General features: G+C 54.6%; 8 protein-coding genes across 8 annotated transcripts; 5 read left to right on the top strand and 3 right to left on the bottom strand.

Moving 5' to 3' along the window:
- Positions 1-198: 198 nt before the first annotated feature.
- J7T54_003071 (Bypass of stop codon protein-like protein) lies at positions 199-1779 on the top strand (the record flags this gene model as incomplete). The annotated part of the gene is made up of 3 exons (XM_051506874.1): positions 199-468; positions 587-1175; positions 1232-1779. 3 exons carry the CDS (start codon positions 199-201, stop codon positions 1777-1779), a joined length of 1407 nt encoding a protein of 468 aa, XP_051361785.1.
- A 566-nt stretch (positions 1780-2345) lies between these two features.
- Positions 2346-3254, top strand: J7T54_003070 (uncharacterized protein; the record flags this gene model as incomplete). The annotated part of the gene is made up of 2 exons (XM_051506873.1): positions 2346-2396; positions 2730-3254. 2 exons carry the CDS (start codon positions 2346-2348, stop codon positions 3252-3254), a joined length of 576 nt encoding a protein of 191 aa, XP_051361784.1.
- Positions 3255-4176: 922 nt separating this feature from the next.
- J7T54_003069 (uncharacterized protein) lies at positions 4177-7692 on the bottom strand (the record flags this gene model as incomplete). Its single annotated transcript, XM_051506872.1, has 2 exons — positions 4177-7039; positions 7130-7692. 2 exons carry the CDS (start codon positions 7690-7692, stop codon positions 4177-4179), a joined length of 3426 nt encoding a protein of 1141 aa, XP_051361783.1.
- A 581-nt stretch (positions 7693-8273) lies between these two features.
- Positions 8274-10156, top strand: J7T54_003068 (n-alkane-inducible cytochrome P450; the record flags this gene model as incomplete). Its single annotated transcript, XM_051506871.1, has 6 exons — positions 8274-8360; positions 8434-8680; positions 8731-9343; positions 9413-9540; positions 9645-9917; positions 9984-10156. The coding sequence occupies 6 exons, from the start codon at positions 8274-8276 to the stop codon at positions 10154-10156; spliced, it is 1521 nt and encodes a 506-aa protein (XP_051361782.1).
- Positions 10157-10646: 490 nt separating this feature from the next.
- J7T54_003067 (hort-chain dehydrogenase/reductase ascJ) lies at positions 10647-11463 on the bottom strand (the record flags this gene model as incomplete). Its single annotated transcript, XM_051506870.1, has 3 exons — positions 10647-10857; positions 10994-11175; positions 11398-11463. The coding sequence occupies 3 exons, from the start codon at positions 11461-11463 to the stop codon at positions 10647-10649; spliced, it is 459 nt and encodes a 152-aa protein (XP_051361781.1).
- Positions 11464-11988: 525 nt separating this feature from the next.
- J7T54_003066 (Epoxide hydrolase ascI) lies at positions 11989-12926 on the top strand (the record flags this gene model as incomplete). Its single annotated transcript, XM_051506869.1, has 3 exons — positions 11989-12335; positions 12393-12560; positions 12908-12926. 3 exons carry the CDS (start codon positions 11989-11991, stop codon positions 12924-12926), a joined length of 534 nt encoding a protein of 177 aa, XP_051361780.1.
- Positions 12927-13672: 746 nt separating this feature from the next.
- J7T54_003065 (Cytochrome P450 monooxygenase ascH) lies at positions 13673-20790 on the top strand (the record flags this gene model as incomplete). The annotated part of the gene is made up of 14 exons (XM_051506868.1): positions 13673-14783; positions 14831-15050; positions 15103-15303; positions 15459-15514; positions 16048-16575; positions 16690-16793; positions 17034-17103; positions 17557-18031; positions 18084-18195; positions 18253-18343; positions 18418-18484; positions 18537-18748; positions 19299-19530; positions 19593-20790. 14 exons carry the CDS (start codon positions 13673-13675, stop codon positions 20788-20790), a joined length of 4677 nt encoding a protein of 1558 aa, XP_051361779.1.
- Positions 20791-21007: 217 nt separating this feature from the next.
- J7T54_003064 (uncharacterized protein) lies at positions 21008-22414 on the bottom strand (the record flags this gene model as incomplete). Its single annotated transcript, XM_051506867.1, has 1 exon — positions 21008-22414. The coding sequence occupies one exon, from the start codon at positions 22412-22414 to the stop codon at positions 21008-21010; it is 1407 nt and encodes a 468-aa protein (XP_051361778.1).
- Between the last annotated feature and the right edge of the window lie 2148 nt (positions 22415-24562).

Below are 24562 nucleotides of genomic sequence, written 5' to 3'. Positions count from 1 at the left end.
CCCGATCCCCAGTCGGGGCCTCCGCGTTCGCCGCTGCGGAAAACTCCACCAAGCTCCATCCAGCTGGTGGGATTGATGACTCCCAAGTCTTCGACGGGGCCCTTGTTCTCGCTCTTGAATTATTTCATTTCATCTGCCACCTATTTTTCAGTCATCTTGTCCGCGCGCCGTGCTGTCCAACACGATCCATCCCTCATCATGTCGACGACAGCTACAGTCACGCAAGAGGCGCCCGCCATTGAACTTGAATTGGCGCGGCCCCCCTCGACGCACAATAAGCACGATGGAATTGTCCCCCAGGAGGCGGCAACATCATCACCCGTCGGTGACATGCAACCCGACGACGGATCGCCTCCTCACGCGCAGGGCGAGGTCGAAAGGTGGAACAAGCCAAGGGGCAACATTGGACGACTCGCGTTTGCCTTTATATCGTTTATGATTGCCGGCATGAACGACGCAGCAACCGGAGTATGCCACTAGTGTCTCTCTCCTGTAGTGTGACCATTGCTTACATGATTGTAGGCGCTGATTCCATACGTGTGTCTTACCAACCGATAGTCACCCATCTTGGAGCTAACGGACACAGCTGGAAGAATATTACGATCTGACGTACACAGTCGTATCACTCATCTTCCTAACACCATTCGCCGGATACTCCGTCGCCGCATTTGCCAATGCGCGTATCCACATGACTCTGGGGCAGCGAGGCATCGCCATCATCGCGCCCCTGTGCCACATTATCACCTACGTCGTCCTCGCAGTGCACCCTCCCTGGCCCGTCCTCGTCGTCATCAACATGATCAGCGGCTTTGGCAATGGACTTACGGACGCATGCTTCTGCGCCTGGGTTGGCGCGATGGACAAGGCCAACGCAATCCAGGGCTTCCTCCACGCCACATACTCTGTCGGCGCTCTGTTTGCGCCTCTGATCGCGACCAACATGGTCGTCACGGCAAGTCTGCCCTGGTATACCTTTTACTACGTCATGATTGGCATATCCGTTCTCGAGCTGGTTGGCCTCACTGTGACCTTTTGGCGGAAGACGGGCGAGGTCTATCGGAAGCAGCACGAGCGGGCGAACAGCAGCCAGGGGGGCGCTGGGACGCGCGTTGCGCTCAAGAACAAGGTGACATGGCTATGCGCCGTCTTCTTCTTCTGCTACATGGGCGTGGAGGGTAAGTGCACAGTCTCAAGACAAGACTCGGATTGTAGGGTGGCTAACAGGATGTAGTGGGCCTTGGAGGCTGGGTCGTCACCTTTATGCTCCGCGTTCGAAAGGCGTCCCGCTACGCATCTGGCATCTCCGGCACGGGGTTCTGGGCAGGCATGACGGTCGGCAGGGCCGGGCTGGGCTTCGTCACGGAGAGGTTCGGCGAGCGGCTGTGCGTGACCATCTATCTCCTCCTCTCCGTGGCTCTGCAGCTCCTGTTCTGGCTCGTCCCCAACTTTATCGCCTCCGCCATCGCCGTGGCCTTTCTCGGCGTCTTCTTGGGACCTCTCTTTCCAGGGGCCGTCATGGTCACGGCAAAGCTTTTACCACCACATATTCACGTCAGCGCGATCGGGTTCGCCATGGCTCTTGGGGGTACTGGCGGTACAGTGTTCCCCTTTGCCATCGGAGCCATCGCGTCTCATGCGGGCGTAAAGGTGCTGCAGCCCATCATCCTTGCCTTGATTCTTGTCGTGATGATTGTGTGGTTGAGCTTTCCTCGAATCAAGGAGGGCCAAGGGATATTTGCGAGGATGAGGGCGTGGATGGCGAGCCGGTCTTCGAGGTAGATTCACAATGCTTGGAGCGGCCATCTGCGCTGTCTACTGATGAAGCAGTGCCACGCCAGACGGTGAGCATGAAACTTTCTAATCTAGAGTCAGGTAGGAATGATCTCCGTGACCCATTCAGAGCTATTGTTTCCGCTGCATTTTATGACCCCCAACATAGGGCTCCCTCCCATGCATCAAGTTCTAGACCCAACAAATCATCCCCATCTATCAACAACCCTCACTCACTGTCTCACCGAATCCGTCGACATTGATCAAGAGTTCTACTGGGGGGGAAATGACGGCACCCCTGTGCATTTGATTCTTTTTCAGCATCCAGGTTGTTACAGGATGTTTGAGTTCTCGTCGAGCTTGAGCCTGTCTCGTGCATGCCGAAGCCAAGATCTATGTCTGACAGGCTGGTCATACAGACCTAAGTACACTCACCACCATGACTGAGTCGATCTATGAATCCAGTTCGACTCGGATTAGCTTGGCTAAGTTCGAGTTTCCGTTGGCCAAAAAAACGGCCCCAATACAGTGAGATCAGGTTTCGACGATTGTGCACTACCCAAGATTCACTAGCAATGTATGAAATCAATGACGATCTGAAATCTCTGCTGGTCAATTTCAGCCTTGTAAGATCAAGTCTCTAATGTGATTCAGTCCAGCTGCTCAAGGTTAAATTCGGCTGCGGTTTCTACCACAAGCACTTGACCATATCTTCAGCTCCATTAAGAGTTTCCTCGACCATCTCAACACCAGCACCCTTGTCTTTACCAACTCTTGTCATCTTCAACATCAACATACAGCACTCAATATGCCTTCGCACCGGTCATTGACAATTGGCTTGCCAGCGGGAGGAGAAGCCGAGAGACCCTCAGTAAGGACCCTCTGATCTTGCTAAACCGCAGGCAGAAAGACAACGAGAGGCGTTGCCATCCAAAATCCATTTCTAACCTATATATCAGAAAGCGGCACGAGACTTGATCAGACTTCTGGAATCTTACCGCGTCAACACCCTCACGGAGCTCTGCCAGCTCGAGCGCACCGTCATGTCCACCGAACGCGAGGTCGACGCACGAGCTCTCCAAGAGCCCATGGAGGCTGCCTTGCGGTACTATGTCACTTCACACCGTTTTTTCTGCGAGTTGCGCGGTTTGACGCCCACGTTTCCCTTCAGCGGCGAGTTGGTCGCCGAGGCGCACGCGCGTGTTGTGAGCGATCCGGAGAGCAGGCTGCGTAGCTGGAACCTGCCGTGGCTTTGCTTGGTCAAGATGAAGGAAGATGGTCTCCTGGTGAGTTATGCCAATTTCCAGGCGCACAAGCCGGAGATGTGGGATGGCATGATCCCTTCGCAGGAGCAACTTGCGAGCCTCGTTTTTTATTTTCAGAAGGCGTGGTCCGAGGCGGTTGAAACCATGCTGAGGAACTGGGATATCTCTCCCACATGGAGCTACCGTGCACATTGGAGGGTACTGGCATCAAGGTCTTGATTTTCTGGACGTTGATGTATGGCGCTGGTGATATGGAGGAAGGGCAGCGCGGCTATCTTGCGACTTGGAACATTGCAGACAGACTTCTCGACTGGATCATGGGTTGAAACTATAGCTATACAAATTCAATGTGCTTTTCTGGCTTGAAATGAACTCGGACGTTCCTTGCTTAGAGGTAGCACATGGGCCGGATCTTCTTCCCTGAGCTACCAAACCCGAAACATAAGACTCTCCTCGGAGTATGAGAGACAGTTCAAGGCCACAGACACAACTTTGACATAACTTACACATACAGCAAACCATATGCACAATATAATAGGTACAGGAGCTAGTCAGCTCAGCAGAGCACCACGACTTGCAAAAGGGAGGGCAGGCTTGACACTATTTGACCCAGTAGCAAGACCATGGTGGTTAGGCGAAGCTCATGAGAGGCACCTACAGAGTATTCATACTGTTCTCATCTGGCTTAGCAGAAGTGCGAAGCTCCAATATTGAGGGACTACCTACCTGGCCATGCAGTGAGTTGAAACTCCAGCTCATGTTGACGTTACGACCCCAATGCCATGGTCCGAAAATTCGGTCAAACGCTGCTTTGACTTTTCTCTTCCGAGATACACAAGGTTTCAATGTGTCGTGTAAGTTAGCCGCTGCCGCGACTGCAAATAGAATAGTGGTGGATATGGCCAACCCGGCCGTCTTACGGCAAGAATATCCTTGCGGAAGCCGGTCATCGCCAATCACAGCTCCTTTCTTTGAGTAGCACGAAGCTCAACTCCGCCATCAGCGTCGCATATTCTAGTGCCTTCGCTGGATTCCGGTCGTCAGCTAACTCAGTAATCTAGCTGCCGATGAATCTCTGACCAGAACCGTGCCCTGTCAAGCTCCCGGCACAGTAATGCTTTGACTCACGTACAATCCACCCTCAGTCACTCTGGCAGAAGTTAATCGCGGGGAATACAGGCGGCGCTAATGCAGGAGTGTACAACACGCCAGAAGAGCCCTGCTCCAAGTGAAGTAACATTGTGGCCCGCGCCATTTTGAGTTGCGCGGAGAGGGCGTGTTCGACCCCTGGCTTGCTGATACTCCGTAGACCCCTGATGGCCTCATCGCAGGTCTCAATGCTCTCCTCCATCTTCCCATGGAGATAGTAGCACCGGGCCAGCTCGGTGAGCGTCCCCAACCGGTCCGGGTGGAAGTTGCCCCGACGAGCGGCCATGGACTTTTGCGTCTCGGAGACCTCCTCAAGGACGGCCTCTGCCTCATTGTATCGCTTCTGCTGGATGAGGGTGAGCCCGAGAATGCAGCGCCCCCAAGCGGTGGCAATATGGCTGATCCCGTACATGCTCTCCGCCACGAGGAGGCCTTCCCGCATCAGATCTTCCGCTTCCTTGGGCTGTTGAATGGCGCACTTGGCAATGGCCATGTTGACCATGGCGAGCAGCGTCATGGGGTTTGTCTTGCCGTACCGAGACTGACGTCTCTGCAGAACTTCGGCCATCAGCTGCTCAGCTTGGACGGCGTAGTCGACTCCAAGGAGTAGAGCGGTACGACTCACGCTCTCCTGTGCGTCCAGAGCACCAGCGTGGTCCGGGCCGTGAAGTGCCCTTAACCCGTCCATGGCCGTACGGTGCAGTTGGTAGGCCTCTTCAATGTCGGCTCTCCGGTAGAATTTGATCACGGTCCGACCGAGTTGGTCCATGGCTATCAATGTATCTTGGTGAGTTTCACCAAGAGAACTTTTCAAACCCTGTACCGCCTGTCTCTGCAGTTCGAGGGCGCCCGAGAGTTGGCCTTGTTGCCAGCGAGTGTGTCCCAGCTTGCTCATGACCCTCAGCGTGTCGGGATGCCGCGGGCCCAAGTGCTTCTGGCACAATGTCAGCTGGCGGACCTGCAATGCCGCAGCGTCTTCCGGTTTGCTGTTCAGCCAGTGCGCATCTGACAGAGCTAGGCTTACGCGCCTCGTGCGACTATTGTGCGGACCCAGCATACGCACGAGCGTGTCGACCACAAAGGTCAGTAGGCGTTCCGCCTCGTTGAAGCCACCAGATCGCATATAGACAAGACTAAACTTGCCAAACATGACCAAATTCTCCGCGTACAGGGTCTCGCCAAAATGCAATCGCGATTTCCAGGTCAGGGCACGTTTCGCTTCCATTTCCTCGGATATTGCTTCACGACAGGCTTGGACGTGTTTGACATGGGGAAGTAGGCTCAGATGATACGTGTCGTCTTCCGCCTCTAGGCCGAGTGGAGGAAGCAAGATGGATGCGGACAACACCATACCGGCCGTGTCTGCCCACAGAGACTGTCGACTCAACCGCTGTCGCATACGAGCCCATTTGTGAACGATCGGATGCATGGTGTAGCTTTTGCTGATCTCATTGTAATCGATGAGGGACCGTTGTGTGAGCTCTGAAAGAGCCTGTTTGACCCGCAAGACACCTTTTCTGGCGTTCCCGTGCATCCGTCCCCATCGTATGGCGTCTGGAAAAGGGGTTGGACCTCGCGGTCTGAAGAGGAACATCAAAAGGCTTCGCTGCTTGGACGATAGCCAGTCGAAATAGCTGGTAATCTGTCGTTGCGACTCAAACGCTGCTTGCTGATTATCCTTCTCGGCTTGCGCAGTCTCCAAATCGGCGTTTGCAAGTGCCCGCTCCAACAGCTCTCGTGGGATATTCTCTCGATGCAGAAAGGCAAACACGTTGAGAAGTTGGGTGGCGTCGCGGCTGCGCTGCGTGTTCTCTGTCTCTAGCTTGAGGTAGAGCATCTCCCAGGTGCGGACGGCGCAGACTTCGAATTTGTGGTCTGAGTCGTCAGGGGCGTAGCTCGAGTATTGGACTTGCTGCCAGCTCAGATCATAAAACTCGTCAAAGTTGTTCAGATCGCAGAGATTAGTTCGGATGGCTGCCCCTGCAAGACAAATGGCGAGTGAGAGGTACCCGAGGGTCTCTGTGATGGCATGAGCAATCTTTCGCCATGTTACGTCCCAAGGAGACGGCCGGCTAGCAGCCCGCAGGAGAAGGTTTGTAGCCTCTTCTGGAGACAATAACCGTGAGCTGAAGTTGTAGGGCTGGAGATCAACGTTCTGGTTATGTATGGAGTGACCAGGAACACGAGTCGTGATTAAAATATGGCCTCGGTTTCCTTTCGGGAAGTAGGACTCCAAAGGGATACTGGGGTCATCTGCATTGTCGATGATAAGGAGCCAACGTCGCTGCTCCGCAGACAGCCAATGCAGAGCTGCGTTCATCGATGATTCGTTGGCCGTGCTCTTGTCCAGCCCAGCAAGTCGACCTATCCGCCCAAGAGTCTGCTCAAGCTGTGCCTTTGAGCTACCGTCGATGTAGAAGACGCCCCAGAAGCTGTCACGGTTCTCCTCCGCGAACTTGCAGCAGAACTGTGTCTTGCCAGAGCCCCCAATACCATGGACGACGAACCTTCGTTGTCTTTGCTTATGCAACGGTCCGGGTGGTTGGATGAAAACGTCTCGTAACTCACGTAGCAGATCTTCTCTGCCGACGTAGTAGCTGCTCACGGCCTGGGGGATATCAAAATATCGGTTGGCGACTCGAAGAGGCGTCTCGGCGGGCATCGAGTTGAACCAGATGTCCAGGTGCTCCAACGCAGCCAAAGCATCTCTGCTGCCTGGGGAACTCGGGGTTTGGGGACTGGTGGTCCCGCCCAGTAGTGTCTGGGATTCAACTCTGCGCCTCAGAAAGTGGACATCGTTGGCAACGTTGGCTATCGACTCGAGGTTGGCGATATGTGCGAGTCTTCCATCTTGTCTAGAGAGGGGACAAGGGCGGACGGTCAGCAAGGGGTTTCGATGAGCCTTTTTGAGTTGGATGTGCTAGTGGTGCATTATAGGTACTTACGCGGAGATAAGGGCGAGGAGAGTATTCAAAGTGCCATGTTGTATGCCCAGATCACGGTGTAATCTGTTCAAGTCATCATCGACAGACCTTCTCGCAAAGACTGTCTTGAGCCTGGCCAGCTTACCGCTTGGCGAGGCCGGGGCACCGGTGTCTCCGCCACAGACTTGCACGAGCAGCACATGCAGCCTTTCCACCAAGCGGTGACATTCATTGACGCATCCATCGACAAAAGACCACAGGAAGAGTTGCTTCTCGTTTGCAGTTTGCTTATCGCCCGCTGTGGGCGTACTGTGTGACCGCAAGGACACAGAAGTCGAAGTTGGGATGGCCCCTTGCACAGCCTGGCACAACTTCCGCAGCGTTTCAATCTCCTCCGTCAGCGCTGCTAGCTGTGAGGAGATTGTTCTCACGTCCTGTTTCAGGCTTTGCACATACGAGACCAGTCGGCAACAGACGTCGCTCAGACCGGCGACGCCGGCCACGATGCTGAAGGGATCAGCCATTTGGTCGTCTGCGTCTCCAGACTCGAGAACGAATGGTGCATAGGCGAGAAGATGGCTCATGTTTGAGGGAATGGGGATACACAACCACCTTGTCGAATCGCCACATCGCTTTTGCTGCATGTCCACTCAGCTTGGGCCAGATCAAACAAGGCAGAGACAGACGGCATGATGGTTGTCAGGCAGGTCATCATCCACACATGTGCACTTTCCACTGCTGTGGCATGATGCTTAAAATCAGTGATTCTCCTTATGTAGGAGGACGCACATTAGGGGCACACGTAGATTGCCAAGAGTCAGTCGGTGCCTCCCTGTAGGTTGTCGGCCAGTGGCCAATCTCATTGGGTTGGTTCACTTGGTTGGTTGCTGCGGATAACCGCCCTCCATCACACATGAAGACAGACAGTGATTGGATCAAGACGCTGCGAAGTCCGGTGGTGTCTGCTTCTTCCATGTTGTTCCGTGCGTCTAACATGTCGTAGCATTGTGTTACTCGAGATGTCTCTCGTCTCTGGCACGTAGATCGAACCCATATGCTGCTGTGCCACTTGTCCTCCCCGACCTTTTGTCGCACGAGTTTTGCGATTGATGATTACTGCGATTCGTCTCTCTCGGTAAGTTCGTCGATGAAGCTGTATTCGGAAATGAAGGACTACGTCGAATTGCTGGTCAAGGGCGCACTGGCGTTTGGTCTGATCTGGTATCTCCTGCGACGGTATCGGACTTCCCAAGTATGTCCCTGTGCCATCAAACCAGGATGAACTCTCCGCGCCCATACTGATTGCATTTATTTCCCCCATTTAGTTTGAGCGAAAGTTCGCCCTCGAGAAAGGCTGCGAGCCACTCCGTCCATGGAGCGCCAAGTGGCCCATGGGCCTTGATCTACTCGTGAAGGTATTCCGATACGCGCGAGAGGAGCGAGTCTTGCGCTTCTTCGTCGACGTGGTCGGCGACTCGGGCCATACGTTTGAACAGCGGCTGCTTGGTGTGACGGGCATCGACACAATTGACCCGGAAAACATCGAGGCTATCCTGTCGACTGACTTTGCAAGTGAGTAGTGCTACACCATAGCAGCTCTAGATAACTAAGACGATTCTCAGATTACACGCTCGGACTGCGCCCTGCGCACTTCAAGCCCCTGCTGGGGTCTGGCATCTTCACCCAGGATGGGGCCGCCTGGAAGCATTCCAGGCAGCTGTTGCGCCCGCAATTCGCCTCAAATCGGCGTCAGAACTTTGAGCAGATTCAACGCTGTGTGCAGAGCATTATCAATGACATCCCAGAGAATGGGGTGGTTGATCTGCAGCCACTCTGCTTCAAGCTTACCTTTTCCACCACCATGTTCCTCCTCTTTGGGGACGCTGTCGAGGCAATGGACTGGGGCAAGGTGGTTGGCCAGGAGTCGAGATTCTCCGCGGCGTTCAACCAAGGCCAGGATTACCTGGCGAGCCGAGGCCGTCTTGGTGACCTATACTGGCTCATGAACGACAGGAAATTCCGCGAGGCGTGCCGGGTGTGTCATGAATTCGTTGATAGGGCAGTCGCAGACGCGCTCGAGGATTCCGATAACAAGCGAGCCGAGAAAGAGGAGAGTTATGTCTTTATAAAGGCACTTCTTCAGCAGACGCGAGATCCTGAGGTCCTGCGTGACCAATGCCTGAATATCCTACTGGCTGGGCGAGATACCACCGGCTGTTGTCTGACGTGGTCCTTGTAAGTGATGTGTCTTATTGCCCTGCATAGTATGGTGATGCTGACCTAGAGAAGCCGACTACTTGCTAGACACCCTCATATTCTGAGCCGGCTAAGAGAAGAAATTACAGAGCACGTTGGGATCGGACCCGAAGCGAAGCTCCCCACACGCGAGCAACTTAAGAAAATGACATATCTTGGCCTCGTCATCAAAGAAGGTTCGCAACCTAAAGACCACCATACCTTGGCATTCGCTGTCGGGTCTATCTGGCTCCAATGTCTTCGATAGATTATAGTACGCTCGCTAACAACATGAACCCAGTTCTCCGTCTGTATCCCTCCGTGCCCGTCAACTCCCGATCGGCGATCAATACTACGACCCTCCCGGTCGGTGGTGGCCCAGATGGCAGGGCACCTGTTCTTGTACCGGCTGGCACGGCCGTGGGATACTGCGTCTACATCATGCACCGGCGAAAAGATCTCTACGGCGAGGATGCAGACGAATTCCGCCCCGAGAGGTGGGAGGGTGACAATCTGAGAGACATTGGATGGGGGTATCTACCCTTTAACGGGGGGCCCCGCATATGTCTCGGTCGTAAGTTCCCGTTCACTATGCAAAAAGCCTTCTAATAGAGGTCCAATGCTGATCATTGTTCTTCAGAGGAATTTGCTCTTCTCGAGGTTTCCTACACTCTCGCCCGGTTTGTACAGCTATATCCGGGGATAAAGGTATCCGAAAACGAGCCCGACGTGAGAATCGGCGAGGAGAAACAGACCTTGACGCTTGTCGTGGGCTGCGCTGAAGGGTGCAACGTGTCGCTCGGGGGCGACTAGAGGACGATTACGGCGTCCCTTTGGGATACTATACGCTAGCAGGGCTTGAGCGATAGTGAGTCCATGTGTGTCTATATGTGTCTTTATATCATGAAATTGTACATCCTGTACCGTCAAATTGAGAAGAATTACTGTCGTGAAAGTGAGTATTCGAGGTTGACTACTCATGCCAGAACAGTGTTGGAGGTTCTATCACGGTCTTGGCTGGAATCTCTCTTGGACACCGGACAGTAGCAAGAAACAACAGTGCTATGCATATTAGAAGCTAACTCATCTTCAAGACATGGTTTTGTGACCTCGAGAGTCATGAATCCCCCGCTGGGCCCGGCCCCTCCTTAAAGACAGCCATGACCTCGATTATCTTGGCCAGCGTATCGTCCTCCATGACTTCTCCGTCCTCAACGCCGACCACATTCTCAGCACAAGGTAGCATGATACTCTCTTCGACCTCGCGATACCGATCTTTGGAGATATGAATCATCTGCCCCTTTCACGACTCATTGGCCATGAGGAAAGTAGCGCCCTTGGCGATGACAATCGGTTTCTGTGGCTCAACCCCAATGCTCTGCATGAAGGGTAGGACATGAAGCCAGTCTTGGCCCACGAAGGGGCAAACAAATTCACGCGGATAGGCAGCTCGTGGAAGTTTAGCCGTTAGTGAAGACCTCTTGCAAACCACAGGTTTCCATGCTTGGCCGTCGCTGGTGCTGTTAGTTGCTTTTGTTGGTATTCCATGGAGGAGACCTCTCACCCTAATCTGTCGCCCGTGCTCGTGATATGCCAGCGACGGATGACAAAACGACGATGCTGCCGCCAGCGGGCGTCTGCTGCTCTTACCGCATATAGTATACCGCAATTGTGGCAGTGTAGATGGCAGCCTTGAAGTTCATGTCTACAATGACTAAAGTAGCCTCGACGAGGTCGCCAGTGGCATCAACTGTCATCGAAAGGCCATCTGCGCGAGGCCCAACGCCCACATTGGCAAACACATGGTCCACTCTTCCATGGACCTTACGAGCCTTTTTGAAAAGTGTCAGTTGCTCAGACCGCGAGGCGACATCCATGCGTTGGCACGTTGATGATGGGTTGTAAATGGGTGTCACTGGCGGCTGCAGTATCTCCAATGACGACCTTGGCCCCAGGGTTTAGCAGCAGGTTAGTGGTAGCGAGACCGATACCAAAAGACCCTCCTGTGACTTTTAATATGTATTCCTCTCCTGATCACTGTGTTCGAGCCTTACTGTGATGATGACGACTTTGTCTGGTAGCTTTGCGAGCTCGCCATCCTGTATGGTGATATCAGTCATGTTGTAGATATTTGAGTGTGTAAGCAAATTCTCCATTCGGTTCGCCAATTCGTACTTATGCATTAGTTATGCGGCTCCCATTTTCTCAACTAAACTCATGAGTTACATTGTGTGTGCACACTCGACTGGTGGGACTGTGGGAGCGACATCCTAGTCCGCCTCTCGGCCTATTTACCAACAAGGTATTGCGCCAGTACACAATGCCATAGCGCCTCGGAGAATTAAATTTAAAAAAAAAATTTAAAAAAAATTTGCTCACTTCAGTCGTCTTGAACCAGAGTATATCATCTGCACAATCGGATTCATCGGCAGCTTGAGGCCCGGTGCTCCATCTCCTCTTGTCCCCTGAGCCAAGAAATTCCCCGAACAGCACATCCGAGATCATTATCCGAGATAACACGGCCTGTCAGTACATGCAGGATAAAAGACCAACAAGGATTCAACCTAAACGACATGCTAAGCAAGCCTCGGCAACCAAAGCACCCAATACCAACCCAGCTACATTCTCGCATCTCCTTCGCCACCATGCCTCAGCTTGTGGGCAAGGCACTACTGGCTGGCCTGATCCCACTCGGGGGTCTAGCCCTCCACGGTTTCGCCGCATCCAACGGACTCATCCAAAAGTTCGAGGACCTCAAGGCTGATCCACTCTTGTCTGACGGCGTCACTCTATATTCGACCAATTACACATCAGCCGAGGGCTTCAACGGTTTGCTGAGAACCTTGCTCAACTTCTTCTGGCCTGTTGTGAACGGAAATGACGCGAGGCTCTCCCTGTACAGCTTCATGTTTGGTGGGCAGGGCGTGGCACTGGTGATGCTGAACTTGCTGGAAGGCATGCGCCACGGGAACAGGGGTCTTGTGGTGAGCTTGTGAGTGCCCGGTGACAGATCAAAAATGAGCCGATACCGAAGCTAACTCGATCCTAGTGTCACCATCTACGGCCTGCTGTACATGGTCGTGGGCCTCGCGGTCATGGCGCCGTTGTATCTGCTGCTGCACCTACTCACGTCTCCGACGGCGCACAAGCCAAACAAGACCAATGTGGCAATCAGCGGCACCTCGGCTCAGGGCGCCATCTTCGGTACCTTGGCAGGGTATATCTTACCCACTATTCTAATGTGTCTGCCGGCATCCTCTTTCATCGCTGTCGAGTCCAAGGCTCTGTCTGTTGTGCTGTGGCAAGCAGTACCCCTGTGGTCGGCGTGTTGTGCCCTTGCTTGGTCCACACTGGCTCCCAAACCGGCGAGAAAAAACGGCAAAGAGCCAGATGGCGAGTTAAATGTGCGCGCTGCTTATCAATTCGGCGTTGCCGTGGCAGGGATCAGTCATGTTGCTACACTGGCAGTATCCTTCGCAGCGTGGCTCGGTCCAGGCATCTTCAATCCCCGGGTGGCATCCACTCTGGCGCCACTTGGCCTACTCGTACCCCCAAACCCTCTAGACAGAGTCACTACCGCTGATTCGTTCTTGCAAGGGGCCACGTGGTTCCTCCAGTGGGATTACACCATGATGTCCGCAGCCTACATGGTCTGGTCCTTGACACTCCGATATGCATCAATGTCCGCACAGAGAAGGGTCGATTCGCTTGTACTGCCCAAGTTAGCAGTATCTTTTCTTCTCAGATACACCTTTCTCGGACCTATAGGTACAGCGCTGAGCCTTGTGTGGGAAAGAGACGAAGAGGCTTGGAGGACGCGTGAGCCGGGTACAGGGCAGCAGAAAACCAGGAAAGGCAGATAGACAAAGACTACGGAGCGCCTCCAGGGAAATTCCCATATCTCCGCGAGCCCACGTCGTATGCGATGCCGATACCCGATCATGTTCATCCCGATAGCTCTTTAATCGGAGTCTGCCCATATATACACCGGAAATTGAAGTCCCGAGCGCCGATGGGCGCGCATGTTGGCCTTTCCCTGCTTTCGCGACCAATAACATACATTGATAACTCCAAGCAACCGGAGAAATCCATCCGACGCCAAAAATGATCCGCATACGAGCGTCGAGGAAGCCTCGTCCGTCAATGTCCCCTAGCACCCGTCAGACCTAGACCAGTGTCCAGTGGGGTCTAACCATTCTTAAATAGTACCATTGCTGCCGAGGGACAGATCAACTTCCCACTGAACCCATTGTACGGCTTGAGTTTGCTCTTCAAAAGCCTTGGATGTTTCGATTCAACCTACATAAAGGCGACACCTCTCAACAAACCATGACGACGTCGCCAATCACGCTACCGGCGACACTAGATGCCAAGACGGCAATCTACTCAGTCTTTGGCTTCATTCTTTTGTACCAAATTCTCTCACGGCTCAACAATGGCATTCGCGACTATCAACTCTCCAACTCGAACGGTTGCCAGCCACCACCCACCTACCCGCACAAGGATGGAGTGCTCGGCCTACATCACCTCCTCACGCTCATAAAGGCCAAGAAAACCAACCGAGTCCCCACGGCTCTCTGCGAAATGTTTGACGACACGGGAAGCGGCGTCAACACGATTGGCCACTACGTCCTCGGCAAGAAATCATACTGGACTCGAGATGCGGACAACATCAAAGCCATCCTCCACAGCAGCTTCCAAGACTGGGGCCTGCCGCCCGCTCGCAAGGCCACATTTGACGCCTGCCTCGGTGGTGGCATCTTTGGCGTGGATGGTGCGGAGTGGGAACACTCGCGCGCTATGCTCAAGCCGAGCTTCAACAAGACGCAGATGAGCGACACGGCGACCCTCGAGAAGCACGCGCAAAAGTTGATTGCGCGCATCCCCGATGGCGAAGAGATTGATTTGGCCAACTTGTTTCCTCTCTTGACGATGGACGTTGGCACCGAGATGCTGTTTGGCGAGAGTGTCGACAGCTTGTCAATCTCTGAACTGAAGCAGGCCACAGAATTCACCCACTGCTTCGATTACATTGTTCACACAATGTCCAAACACATGAGTCTGCCTTTTCTTACACGTCTGCCGGACCCCAAGCTCAAGCGCTGCGTCGACTTTGTCAACCGGTTTGCGGAGGGTGTCGTCGACCAGACCATGTCAAGTGATGAGAAAACATCTTCCGGCGGCAAGAAGAAGTATATCTTCCCCACGGAGCTGGCCAAGATGGGCTTGTCGCAGAAGCAGATCCAAATCGAGGTGATCAACATTATGTTTGCGGGGCGTGACACTACTGCCGCACTGCTGAGTCTTATATGGTGGTACCTAGCCAAGCAGCCTGAAATTGTGTCAAAGATCCGAAACGAGCTTGAGCCCCTTGGGTCTCGTGCTCCCACGACGGAGGAAGTAAAGAAGCTACACTATCTGAAGAACGTGGTCAACGAAGGTAGGCGACTGGTGCTCTGTGAATCTGATTTACAGCTGACAAGCTAGTCTTGCGCCTGCATCCCATTAACCCTCTCAACTCTAGGACAGCCATCCGTGACACAACGCTGCCCCGAGGTGGCGGCCCTGATGGGAGGTCACCCGTCTTCATCCGCAAGGGACAGCAGGTAATGTTCACCTCGTCTGGTCTGCAGCGCAGGCCTGATCTGTATGGCAATGACGTGATGGAACTGAAACCTGAGCGATGGAGCACCCTGAAGCCTACAGCGTGAGCAGATCCCATTTCTATTTTCCGAACTTGCACACTGATACTGCACAAGATTTGAGTACATCCCCTTTGGCGGCGGTCCGCGCATCTGCCCCGGTCAACATCTCGCACTTTTGGAGGCATCATATTTCACTGTACGTCTTCTGCAGGAGTTTCAGTCTGTGGAGTCGCTCAACGAGGGAGCATTCCAGGAGGCGTTTGCCATTCTAGTTACCAGCGGCGATGGCGTCCGCGTGCGGTTTAGCAGGACAAAGTGAGCTATATTTACCGAATAGAAGAAATAATGAGGTCTGGGAGGACAAGAGGCATATCATTTCCAACAATCTTTTGCACACCCCTCATCGGATAGAACTTTGCTTCAATAGGCAACTGCCGGACTGGCTGGGACCGGAGCCGGGGCCGGAATAGTGGATCCCCCGGAGCTGAGGACCCGCAGCCCCGGCTCTTGGTTGGGCTCGGTGCCGGTGATTAAACCGTCCTTGTCAATCTCGTTGTGGGTGTATTCTTTTTCCTTTTCCTTTTGATATGCACAATGCCGACCACATGCTTTTCGATTCTTCTGCAAGGCACGTGCGGAGTGCAGCTCAGTCTGCATGGCTGACCTTGCGTGACCATGTCCCGGATGAGTCACCGTGGCTGTGCTGTTATTGTTGTTGCTCAATTACTGGCAGCAATAGATAGTTCACGGTGAATCTCAACCCTACCATTCCCCTTCAATTTTGCTCAAAAACAATCGACGCATTCAAGTATCGCCTCAAATTCCACGAGACCATCACTCCGCCTAGACAGGGTACGACATGGCCAAACTTATTCATATAGACGGCCGCACAGGCGAAGGCGGCGGCCAGCTCGTTCGCTTGGCCATTGGTCTCTCAGCAGTGACAACTCGACCTGTCAAAATTACCAACATCAGGGGCAATCGACCCAGCAAGGGCAGCTCAGGGGGGGGTCAGACACCCCGTCGTCACGAACTAGTCAGACTCCGCTGACTGGTCAGGTCTGAAGAATCAGCACGTCGCGTCAATACGATGGCTGGCTGACGTGACGGAGGCTGAGGTGGAAGGTCTTAGCGTCGGATCCACGACTTTGACGTTCATTCCACGCCGAACGCCATCCCAGCTTGTGCAGAGAAATTTCAAGATCACAGCCGAGTCGGGCGCCGCCAGCACGATGCTCATCCTTCAGGCCATCCTGCCCTTCTGCATCTTCGCTGGCAACGAGAGCAACGAGCCAGTGGTGCTTGATATCGTGGGTGGGACGAATGTTGGCTTCTCGCTGAGCTATGAGTATTTCGATCAAGTTCTCTTGCCAACGCTCGAAGATCGATTTGGTATTGTTGTCGAACGACAGCTGAAGAGTCGTGCTTGGAGCTTGGGCTCACCGGGCCAGGGTGAGATCAGTGTAAAAGTGCACCCATTGCAGCCAACAAAAGCGCTGCGATTTCGTGCGCTGGATTCTGTCTATCCCAGGGCGTGGCAGCTCAAGTCTGTCGATGTGACCATCATTACGCCGAGTTTGTCCCACAGTAAGCTTCAGGAAACAATAGTGGCAAGCCTGGGACAGCTTTTCCCGACGGTAGATATTGCTTTCAAAACCATCGAAGACTCTGGCAATGTGGCGAGATGGTACATTCTTTTAGTGGCGACGTCCACAGACGGGCTTCGCTGGGGCCACGATATCCTGGGGTCCATGCCAAAGAAGACCAAGTCACCCGATAAATTCGCCGGTCAAGTAGCGCAACAGGTATGCAAGGGACTTGGTAAAGAGATGCAGGTCAATGGACAGGTTGATGAACATCTTCAAGACCAAATAGTCTGCTTTCAGGGGTTATGCAGAGGGCTTTCATCTATGCCAAGGGGAAATCTGCCCACGGAAGGGCCCTCTGTGTTTGTGGATGATCAAGGACTCTTGAGCGCAAATATTGATGGTTTGCATCCAGAGAAGGGACTTGAGCCATTCGGCCATGGGTCGCTGCACGCGCAGACTGCGCGTTGGCTCGTCAAGGAGCTGCTGCCTGAGGTCCAGTTCTTTGCCAAGGGGGACGTTGTCCAGGGTATGGGCTGGATATAGGCAATAAAATTAGAGTTCCGAACTAGGAGAATTAACATGAATATTGTTTTCTTACTATAGCTTCCTCCGATGCAAAGGACCACCGCAGTCCTGTGTGTCCGCATACACCTTCACGACAGACACTTGCTCATAACACTACTCACAACATTACTTGTACAGTCTCTATTATTCTAAACGTTCCTATAAACCGTCGGAAGTTTATTAGTTTCTATACGTTTGATGTCACCTTCAATAAATTCGGACGTCATCTTGAGCAGCCGTGATCAATACTAGGTGCCAACGGCCGGAGGTTCAACCCCGAGTCGTGATCATAGTGACACAAAACCGCGTTTGAGTTTTGCTTGTTCACCTTGGGTTTATATAGAATGCCTTCTGCCTTACGTCCGCATCTCCCGACCACAATACACAGCGGCACACAAGTTATCACTTGAAATAGCCGACATGTCGCGAAACGTGTGTGTAACCGCCATTGACGGCCAGACCGGCTTCCTCATCGCGGAGCTCCTCCTGAGCAACCCAGACTTTTCTGCAAAGGTCGATTCTGTCGTCGGCCTCTCCTTGCATCCAAAGTCCCCTCATGCTCACGAGCTCACCAGTCTCGGCGCCAAAGTGGTGCCTCACCAGCCAGGCCGCGTCAAGACAATGGCCAAGAAGCTGAAGGACTCGGGCTGTGATACCCTCTGCCTCGTCCCGCCCGCTCATCAAGACAAGTTTGACATTTCCGTGGAGCTGGCTGAGGCGGCCAGGCAGGCAGGCGTCCCCAATGTGCTGCTCATCAGCTCGGCTGGCTGCGACTATGCGGATCTCAACAGGCAGCCGCGTCTGCGAGAGTTTATTGACGTTGAAAGCGTGGTGCTCGAGTCCAAGGGCTTGGCTGACACGCCAACTGGAACCTCGCCCTGCGTAATTCGGTACGTCGATCTTCCGTGGTCAAGGGCAAGCGAACATGTACTGACGATGCAGTGCCGGTTTCTATGCTGAGAACCTGCTGCTGTACTCCCCTCAGGCCAAGGAAGAGGGTACGCTTCCACTGCCGATTGGCAAGCAGCACAAGTTTGCGCCCGTGGCCTTGGGAGTAAGTGAGACCTAGCCTTCTAGCCTCCTTGTCGCCACCAGCTGACAACCTGTGTAGGATGTTGCTCTCCTCGCAGCCCACGTCCTTACTGGAAAGGGGGCGCATGGGTTTGACGACCGCCATCGCGGACAGATGATGATCTGCACAGGTTCGACACCCTTGGTATGCTCCCATTGTTGACTGTCCGCTGATGAAGATGACTAGGTCCAAAGTTGTGTGCAGGCGAAGAACTCGCCACGGCAGCCGGCAGCTCCCTGGGCGTGGAAATGACGTTTGAGAGCATCTCAGCGTAGGTCACATCCGCCTCGTGAGACACGAGCAGCACACTGACATACTACCAGTCGCGAGGCCAAGCGCGTGCTCAAGGCGCAGTCGGACATTGACCAGACTGAGCAGCAGTACTTGCTTGAGTACTACAGCCTTGTGCAGGAGGGCAAGACAAACTACATCGCCACGACGGCCTTTCACGATGTCACTGGTCGGCATCCGACGGAGCCGGATGGGTTCTTCAAGATGTACGAGAATGACATGCGGCCCAAGAAGGCGGCCAAGCGTAAGCATCACTAGATACGCTGGCCAGAGGGCGAGGTCGCAGAGTTGTCCGCGAGTGCTACCTATGAGGATGATGAGATACCGTAGCAAATGGAGTTTTGATTCTGCGTTGCTTGACAGTGACTGTGACGAGAGATTTTCAGAGTGCATGCCGCCTAGAACAAAGTCAAGCCACTTTTAGACGAGGCGGTCTTTGCCTCTGTTTTAGTAGCCAGAGCTGGCCAGGCGACACTGATTTGTCCAAGGGTTACCCGACAATGTGGTCATGGACTCATGGCTGGTCTGAAACACCGTTGACTAATAGTCCGATTCGATGGAAATGGTCAAATGCCTCCGTCCGAAAGGCGTTTGGTTCAAGACTGGCCATCACAACTTTGAAATGCGCATCCTTGATCAAAAACAGCTTTGTCGTCTGCCATGCAAAGGGTGAGAGGGTGAGGGTGGTGTAATGCGAGACAAGGAGCCCATAAGCGGGCGTGGAAAAGGGATGATCCGGCACGCCGCAACCGCGACGGTCCATCTTCATCTTGTCCGTTGCTCGGCCAATTTAGTGACCGTCGGGCTTCAGAATTTCCAGGAGCTGCCAGACCGCGTCAGCATCACAGGGACAAGCCATTCCCTCGTGCGCAGAAAAGCGACACTCTACCCTTTACATTACTCGCGCCAGTGCCCTGAGTTATATTCTATCGCCATGGCGCCTCTCATTCTGCACAACGTCCCCGATGACGAGTTGTACATTGGCGAAGATGGCATCAAGCGTCCATATGCGATGATCTTCAACCAGTATGTGTGCTCACGGTCCGCGCTTCATGCCGCCTGCATCGCAAGCTAACACTGCACCCCAGACCCGACGGAACGACCGGCAGCAGCACGCGTGCTCGACGCGCCGTCGCGGAAAAGGGCTCCTTTGGCAAGTCGACTCGTCGGTCACGATCTCGAACAGGCACCCCAGGTGCTCGTGGCGTACCTCAGAACCCAACAGCAGCCGCAGCGGATAAGCTCTTTGGCGAGTGGGTGATGAACAAGCAGTCCCGCGCCAACGAGGAGCAGTCCAGCAACCAGACACAACAAGACGACCCGTCCTCCTCGCAGCAACAGCAGCTGCAGCAGGCCTCCGCGACTGGGAAGCGAAACCAGCCGACAGAGGTCATCCTGCGCGGGTACAGGGCGACAGTGCAACAATATGCCTCCATCGCACACTACGAGTCCCTCGCCGGGCCGATCCTAGAGGACTACCCCCGCGAGCCACCCTCGAACCAACGGCGGTACAAATCCCAGCTGCGCGATGCGGCGTACACCCGACGACGCGCCCTGACACACGAGGAGCACGCCAAGGTCAGCAAGGCAGCTAGCGGGGAGCACTGGGTCAAGATCACATTTGAAAGCGCCGAGGCGGCGGAGACGGCCTTTTACGCCAGTCCGCAGCGTGTCTTGGGCCACCTGGTCTACGCCGAACCATATCGCCAGGCGCCGCCCGCTAGGGACGAGGCGTGCCCCGATCTCGATGCGACGATGGAGGAGCAGCACTTTGGGAGATCAAAGAGCGTTCCCGCTGCCATTGGCTCCCTGGGCAGGCCCAGCGGACCGACGTCCTGGAACAGTCGTCTCTTGGAGGTGCAGAGGGAAGCATCAGGTTCCCAGATCTCCAGCCAAACCCTAGACACCGGCACCGTCTCCAGCGGCACGGTGGACCAGCCGGCTGGTGCTCCTGGCTTCGCCATCGCCACGACCGCAACGAGTGTCGAGCCCCTCGAGATGGAAGACGAGATTTTTTGCCGAAAGATCCCCACGGCGCGCAAGGCTAAGATCCTGCCCGCCGACCAGGCCCTACGCCCGCAGCAATCCTTTGTCCAGCGATTCGTCGCTGCGATCCCCCTTCTTAGTTGGTTTGGAGGGAGCATCATCGGCAGCGAGGTCCCGCGCACGGAGACGGGCGAGTTTGACTGGAACAGGGCCAGTCTCTACTGGAAAGTGGTGTGGTGGCTGGACGTCACGTTTGGTCTTTTCAAGGGCGATGTCAGCAGCATCGACAAAGACGACTAACGGGCACTACGATCGGAAAGGGAGCATTGCGTTGGCGTTTGGGTGTCGCCCCACGATGGGTATGGTATTATAGATCTTTGGTGGTCTTGGGACCCCTGCATGTGTATATGAATATCGGTACACGAATTATGCCACCACCTGGCACGGCTGGTTGCACCGGAGAAATGAAACGCTAGTATGCAAACTGATCAAGACACTGTATGATTGAGTACCCTTCTCATCGGGATGAGTCGGGTGAACTCTCATCCGTGATGAAGTCTGGTGATCTCCGCCCTCTTGGTGGTTCTGGCGTGTCGCTCGCCTTCGTCTCTTTGCGCCCGCCATCCTCAGGTTGATGATCGTCATGCCTCCCGCTCTGTTCCTCCTCGCCTTCGTCCTCTTCGGGGATCTCACCATCCACATGCACTAGCCTCTTGGGGTCTTCCTTGCTCGGGCTCCCGGCCATGATCGACTCAAACGTCACATCGGTAGGGATCCGTCGAATCGGTTGCGGCGAGAACGGGCGGGCGCCCCTTGGCTTGCTGAACTCGGCCGACATGACACTATCCGCATCGCCAGCTGCCGCATGCGACTCCGCCACTGCGCTCAGGCCCTGGTAGCGATCCGTCGAGTCCATACCCAAGCTGTCGTTCCTCGCGTGTCCCATGCCCCGTGAATTCTCCGACGACGTGTCCGCCAGGATGCTCTTGGGCGGCAAGATGGAGAACAACTTGGACGATTCAGCGCCCGAAATGGCCCCCGTGACGTGCGCGCTGTGTACATCTTCCTGCGCAAAAAGATCCTGCCCCTTCTCGAGGATGTCGTCCAGGCCACCACCGCTCCAGCCCTTTCGCGCCAGGCTCTCGAAGATGTCCACCTCAGCCCGCACGAGGCTGCAGCTGGCGTCCACTATCCTCCCGCTCGTGTCCTGGCTCTCTCTAAGCAGTGTTCGCGCGTGATCGGCGTGCAATGTCGTGAGCCCGTCGAGCTTGTTCGTCAACTCCACCAGATGCGACCTGAACCGTGCAACGTCCCGTCTTTTCTGCTTGTGCAGCTTCAGTCCTTCCTTCTCGAGGCGTTTAATCTCCTTGCTCTGTGTCCTCATCCTCTGCTGGTACGTCTCCTTCTCGTCGTCTACCACCCTCTGCCATCGGTCCAGGTCGTCCAGCAAGGGTACCTCGAAGGAGCGATACACGGTCTCGGACAGTATCTGCTGGTGATTCGCGATGAGGTGCTGCACGCCCGAGGCAGACATGAGCGTATCGGCTGTGCAGGCCCCCTTGGTCGTGAAGCTCGTAGACATGCTCGCCATCCCCGATGGGCCAACAGGCTCGGCCCTGGCCTCCTTCAACCGCGCGCATGCTTCGAGCGCGGATCCAAATGTAGACGCGGCAGTAGACAGTGTGGCGAGCGCGAGGCGATACGCTTTTGCGGACGCGACAAGCTCGGCATAGGCATCCTGCGAGCGCTCGAGGTCTCCCGCGGTGAGAACCGGGTACGAAGGGCGAGGAGGTGGTGGCAGTGGTAGGTTGAAGGATGACAACGGATTCGCAGTGGAGGCGACTGAATAAACTGGCGAGCCTGGTACGGGAGGCAATTGGGACGGTGTCGGCGAGGCAGGTCGAGACTGCGCGGGTGTAGCCATGTTTATTTGGGTGAGGTCGCGAGGAGGGCTAGGACAGGTGAAGCATGCTCTTTTGTCGCGTCATGAGCCAGGCCAAAGCGACGGATAGCGACGAGGCAATGATTTGAAAGACAGTATTGTCAGCAAAGAGTGTTCATGTGAACAAAACCCTCCAAGGTCCAGAGAGAGAGGTGGTTGCCAGGTGATCGTTATCGCACCCCACTGGAGTACTAAGGCGGGTCACAGCCACGGTCGACAAGGATGACCAACAGCGTTCTTGGTCCCGGGTTGTCTGAAGTAGATATCTTGAAGCATAGAATTTCCAAACAAACAAGGTGCAATCGCTTCGTCTGCAATATGCAAGGAAATAGGACATTGTTTAGGCCACCTGTCCGAGGTTAGCATCGCAGCGAGAGAAGCAGCTTCAGGGTAAACTTCATCTTGGCTACCCGTGAGCGTGTCCTGATGACCCTGCCAAACAGCCTTGAGTATATGTCAGAGCTCGCTTAGGTTGGTGAATCAGAACGACAGTGCAATGTGTAGCGTTGTCTTGGTACACAAAATTAGCGGGCACTCACTGACCATCAATTGTCGACGTTCCTGCTGAATATCACAAGACCGTACCAAGAGCGCCCACTTGTAGACCGGAATGTGATGATAAATTCGCAACCACCCCATACCCAAGTCGAATTGCTATTTATTCAGCACGCTCTGGGTAACCTTGGCTAAAATAGGTATATCCAGCTGTACAACCTCCGCATCCTTTGGGGAACACCCAGCCGCTGTGCTCCCCATTCCTCGGCGCACATCGCCAGGAGCAAGCGTTGTGCAGAAACGGCACGACCAGCTCATCCTCGACCTCGCTCAGTGGATCCAGCTGATACACGCCTTCCCTCGTCTTGTGCCTGGTCAGGGTGTTGATCTCACGCCACTCAATCCACCGAATCGGCGCCACAACCATTAGTGTCCCGCACCGTGAACATGGCAGGCCACCCCGGTCCTTCTCCTCTACGGCCTTGTCGAAGACTTGCCGTAGGTTGGCAAAGTCCTCCGGCAGCAGGTGCTTGAACTCCCCTAGCCGCACGCTTCGATAGCAATTCCTCATGACCGCCTCCACCAGGCTGGGCACAGCCGACTGGCCTGCTCTGCCTACTTCAACTTGTTGTTGTTGTTGTTGTTGTTGTGACAATGTGTCCACGTCATTGGAATCCACGCCCTGTGCGTATAATTGCTTCCTGTAGATATGATCCACTTCAAGCAGCTCAGACTTTTCGTGCGAAGACGTTGAGGGTAGCTTGAACCTGGATAGCACTCTGCCTGTCGCATCAGACACTTGGAGGGGGGATCTCCCAAGCCGCCTGGTTAACATCCTCGGCGGTGGTGTTTCTGGCGTGCTCGCTGGCCAGGTGCCAGCTTTCCGCAGACGCTCATACTCCAGTTCAGGGGCATCCGGCTCCGGTGTTGTGCGCTCATCGTCTTCGAGGATTTCGAAAATGTCGTCCCCGTGGGCCGGCAAGAGGAAATAGTTTGGATGTAGAATCAGTGTCTGCAATGAACAGTTTGAGTCAAGTAACCGTAACAATTCCACAGGCAGGTGACGAAGTCGATTCTGTGAGAGGTTCAGCTCTTGCAGGTTGCAGAGCTTGCTGAACGCCGGTGGGAGACTCTCGAGTTTGTTGCCGCGCAGACTCATGGTGGTCAGGTTGGTGACATCGAACAAGGCCCCTGGTAGCATCCGCAGCCTGTTCATGGCCAAGTACAGGTTGAGCTTTGGCGGGCTCTGCTCAAACGCCACATCCCGAGACACGACGTCGGGGATCTTCTCAAAGTGGGACAAGGGAGCCACGGTCTCGCCGGACAGCTCCCCCAACCCCATGTTCCAAAAGTCGACGGTCTCATTGCCAGTTTCGACGCATTCCCGAATCTTGTGCTGCAGCGCGCGCTCGGTTTCGGTAATCGTCCGCACAGCCGCCTCCAGCTGCGGCAGCTTCAGACGCGTTGGCATATTACACTCCAACTCGAGGATGGTATCATCATCCTCTGTGCAGTCGCTCGCTAGAAAGACTCCACTGTCATACTGGCGCTGGAGAGTGCGCTTGCCTTTGGGCTGCACAGCTGTGCCGGCGCATTCAGGCTCAAGCTCATGCTCAGGCTGGTGTTGCTGTTGGT

Source organism: Emericellopsis cladophorae (genome assembly GCF_022114955.1).
Source record: "Emericellopsis cladophorae strain MUM 19.33 chromosome Unknown NODE_26_length_287487_cov_117_473679, whole genome shotgun sequence".
Lineage (NCBI taxonomy): Eukaryota > Fungi > Ascomycota > Sordariomycetes > Hypocreales > Bionectriaceae > Emericellopsis > Emericellopsis cladophorae.
This window is presented reverse-complemented; position numbering and strand designations above follow the sequence as displayed.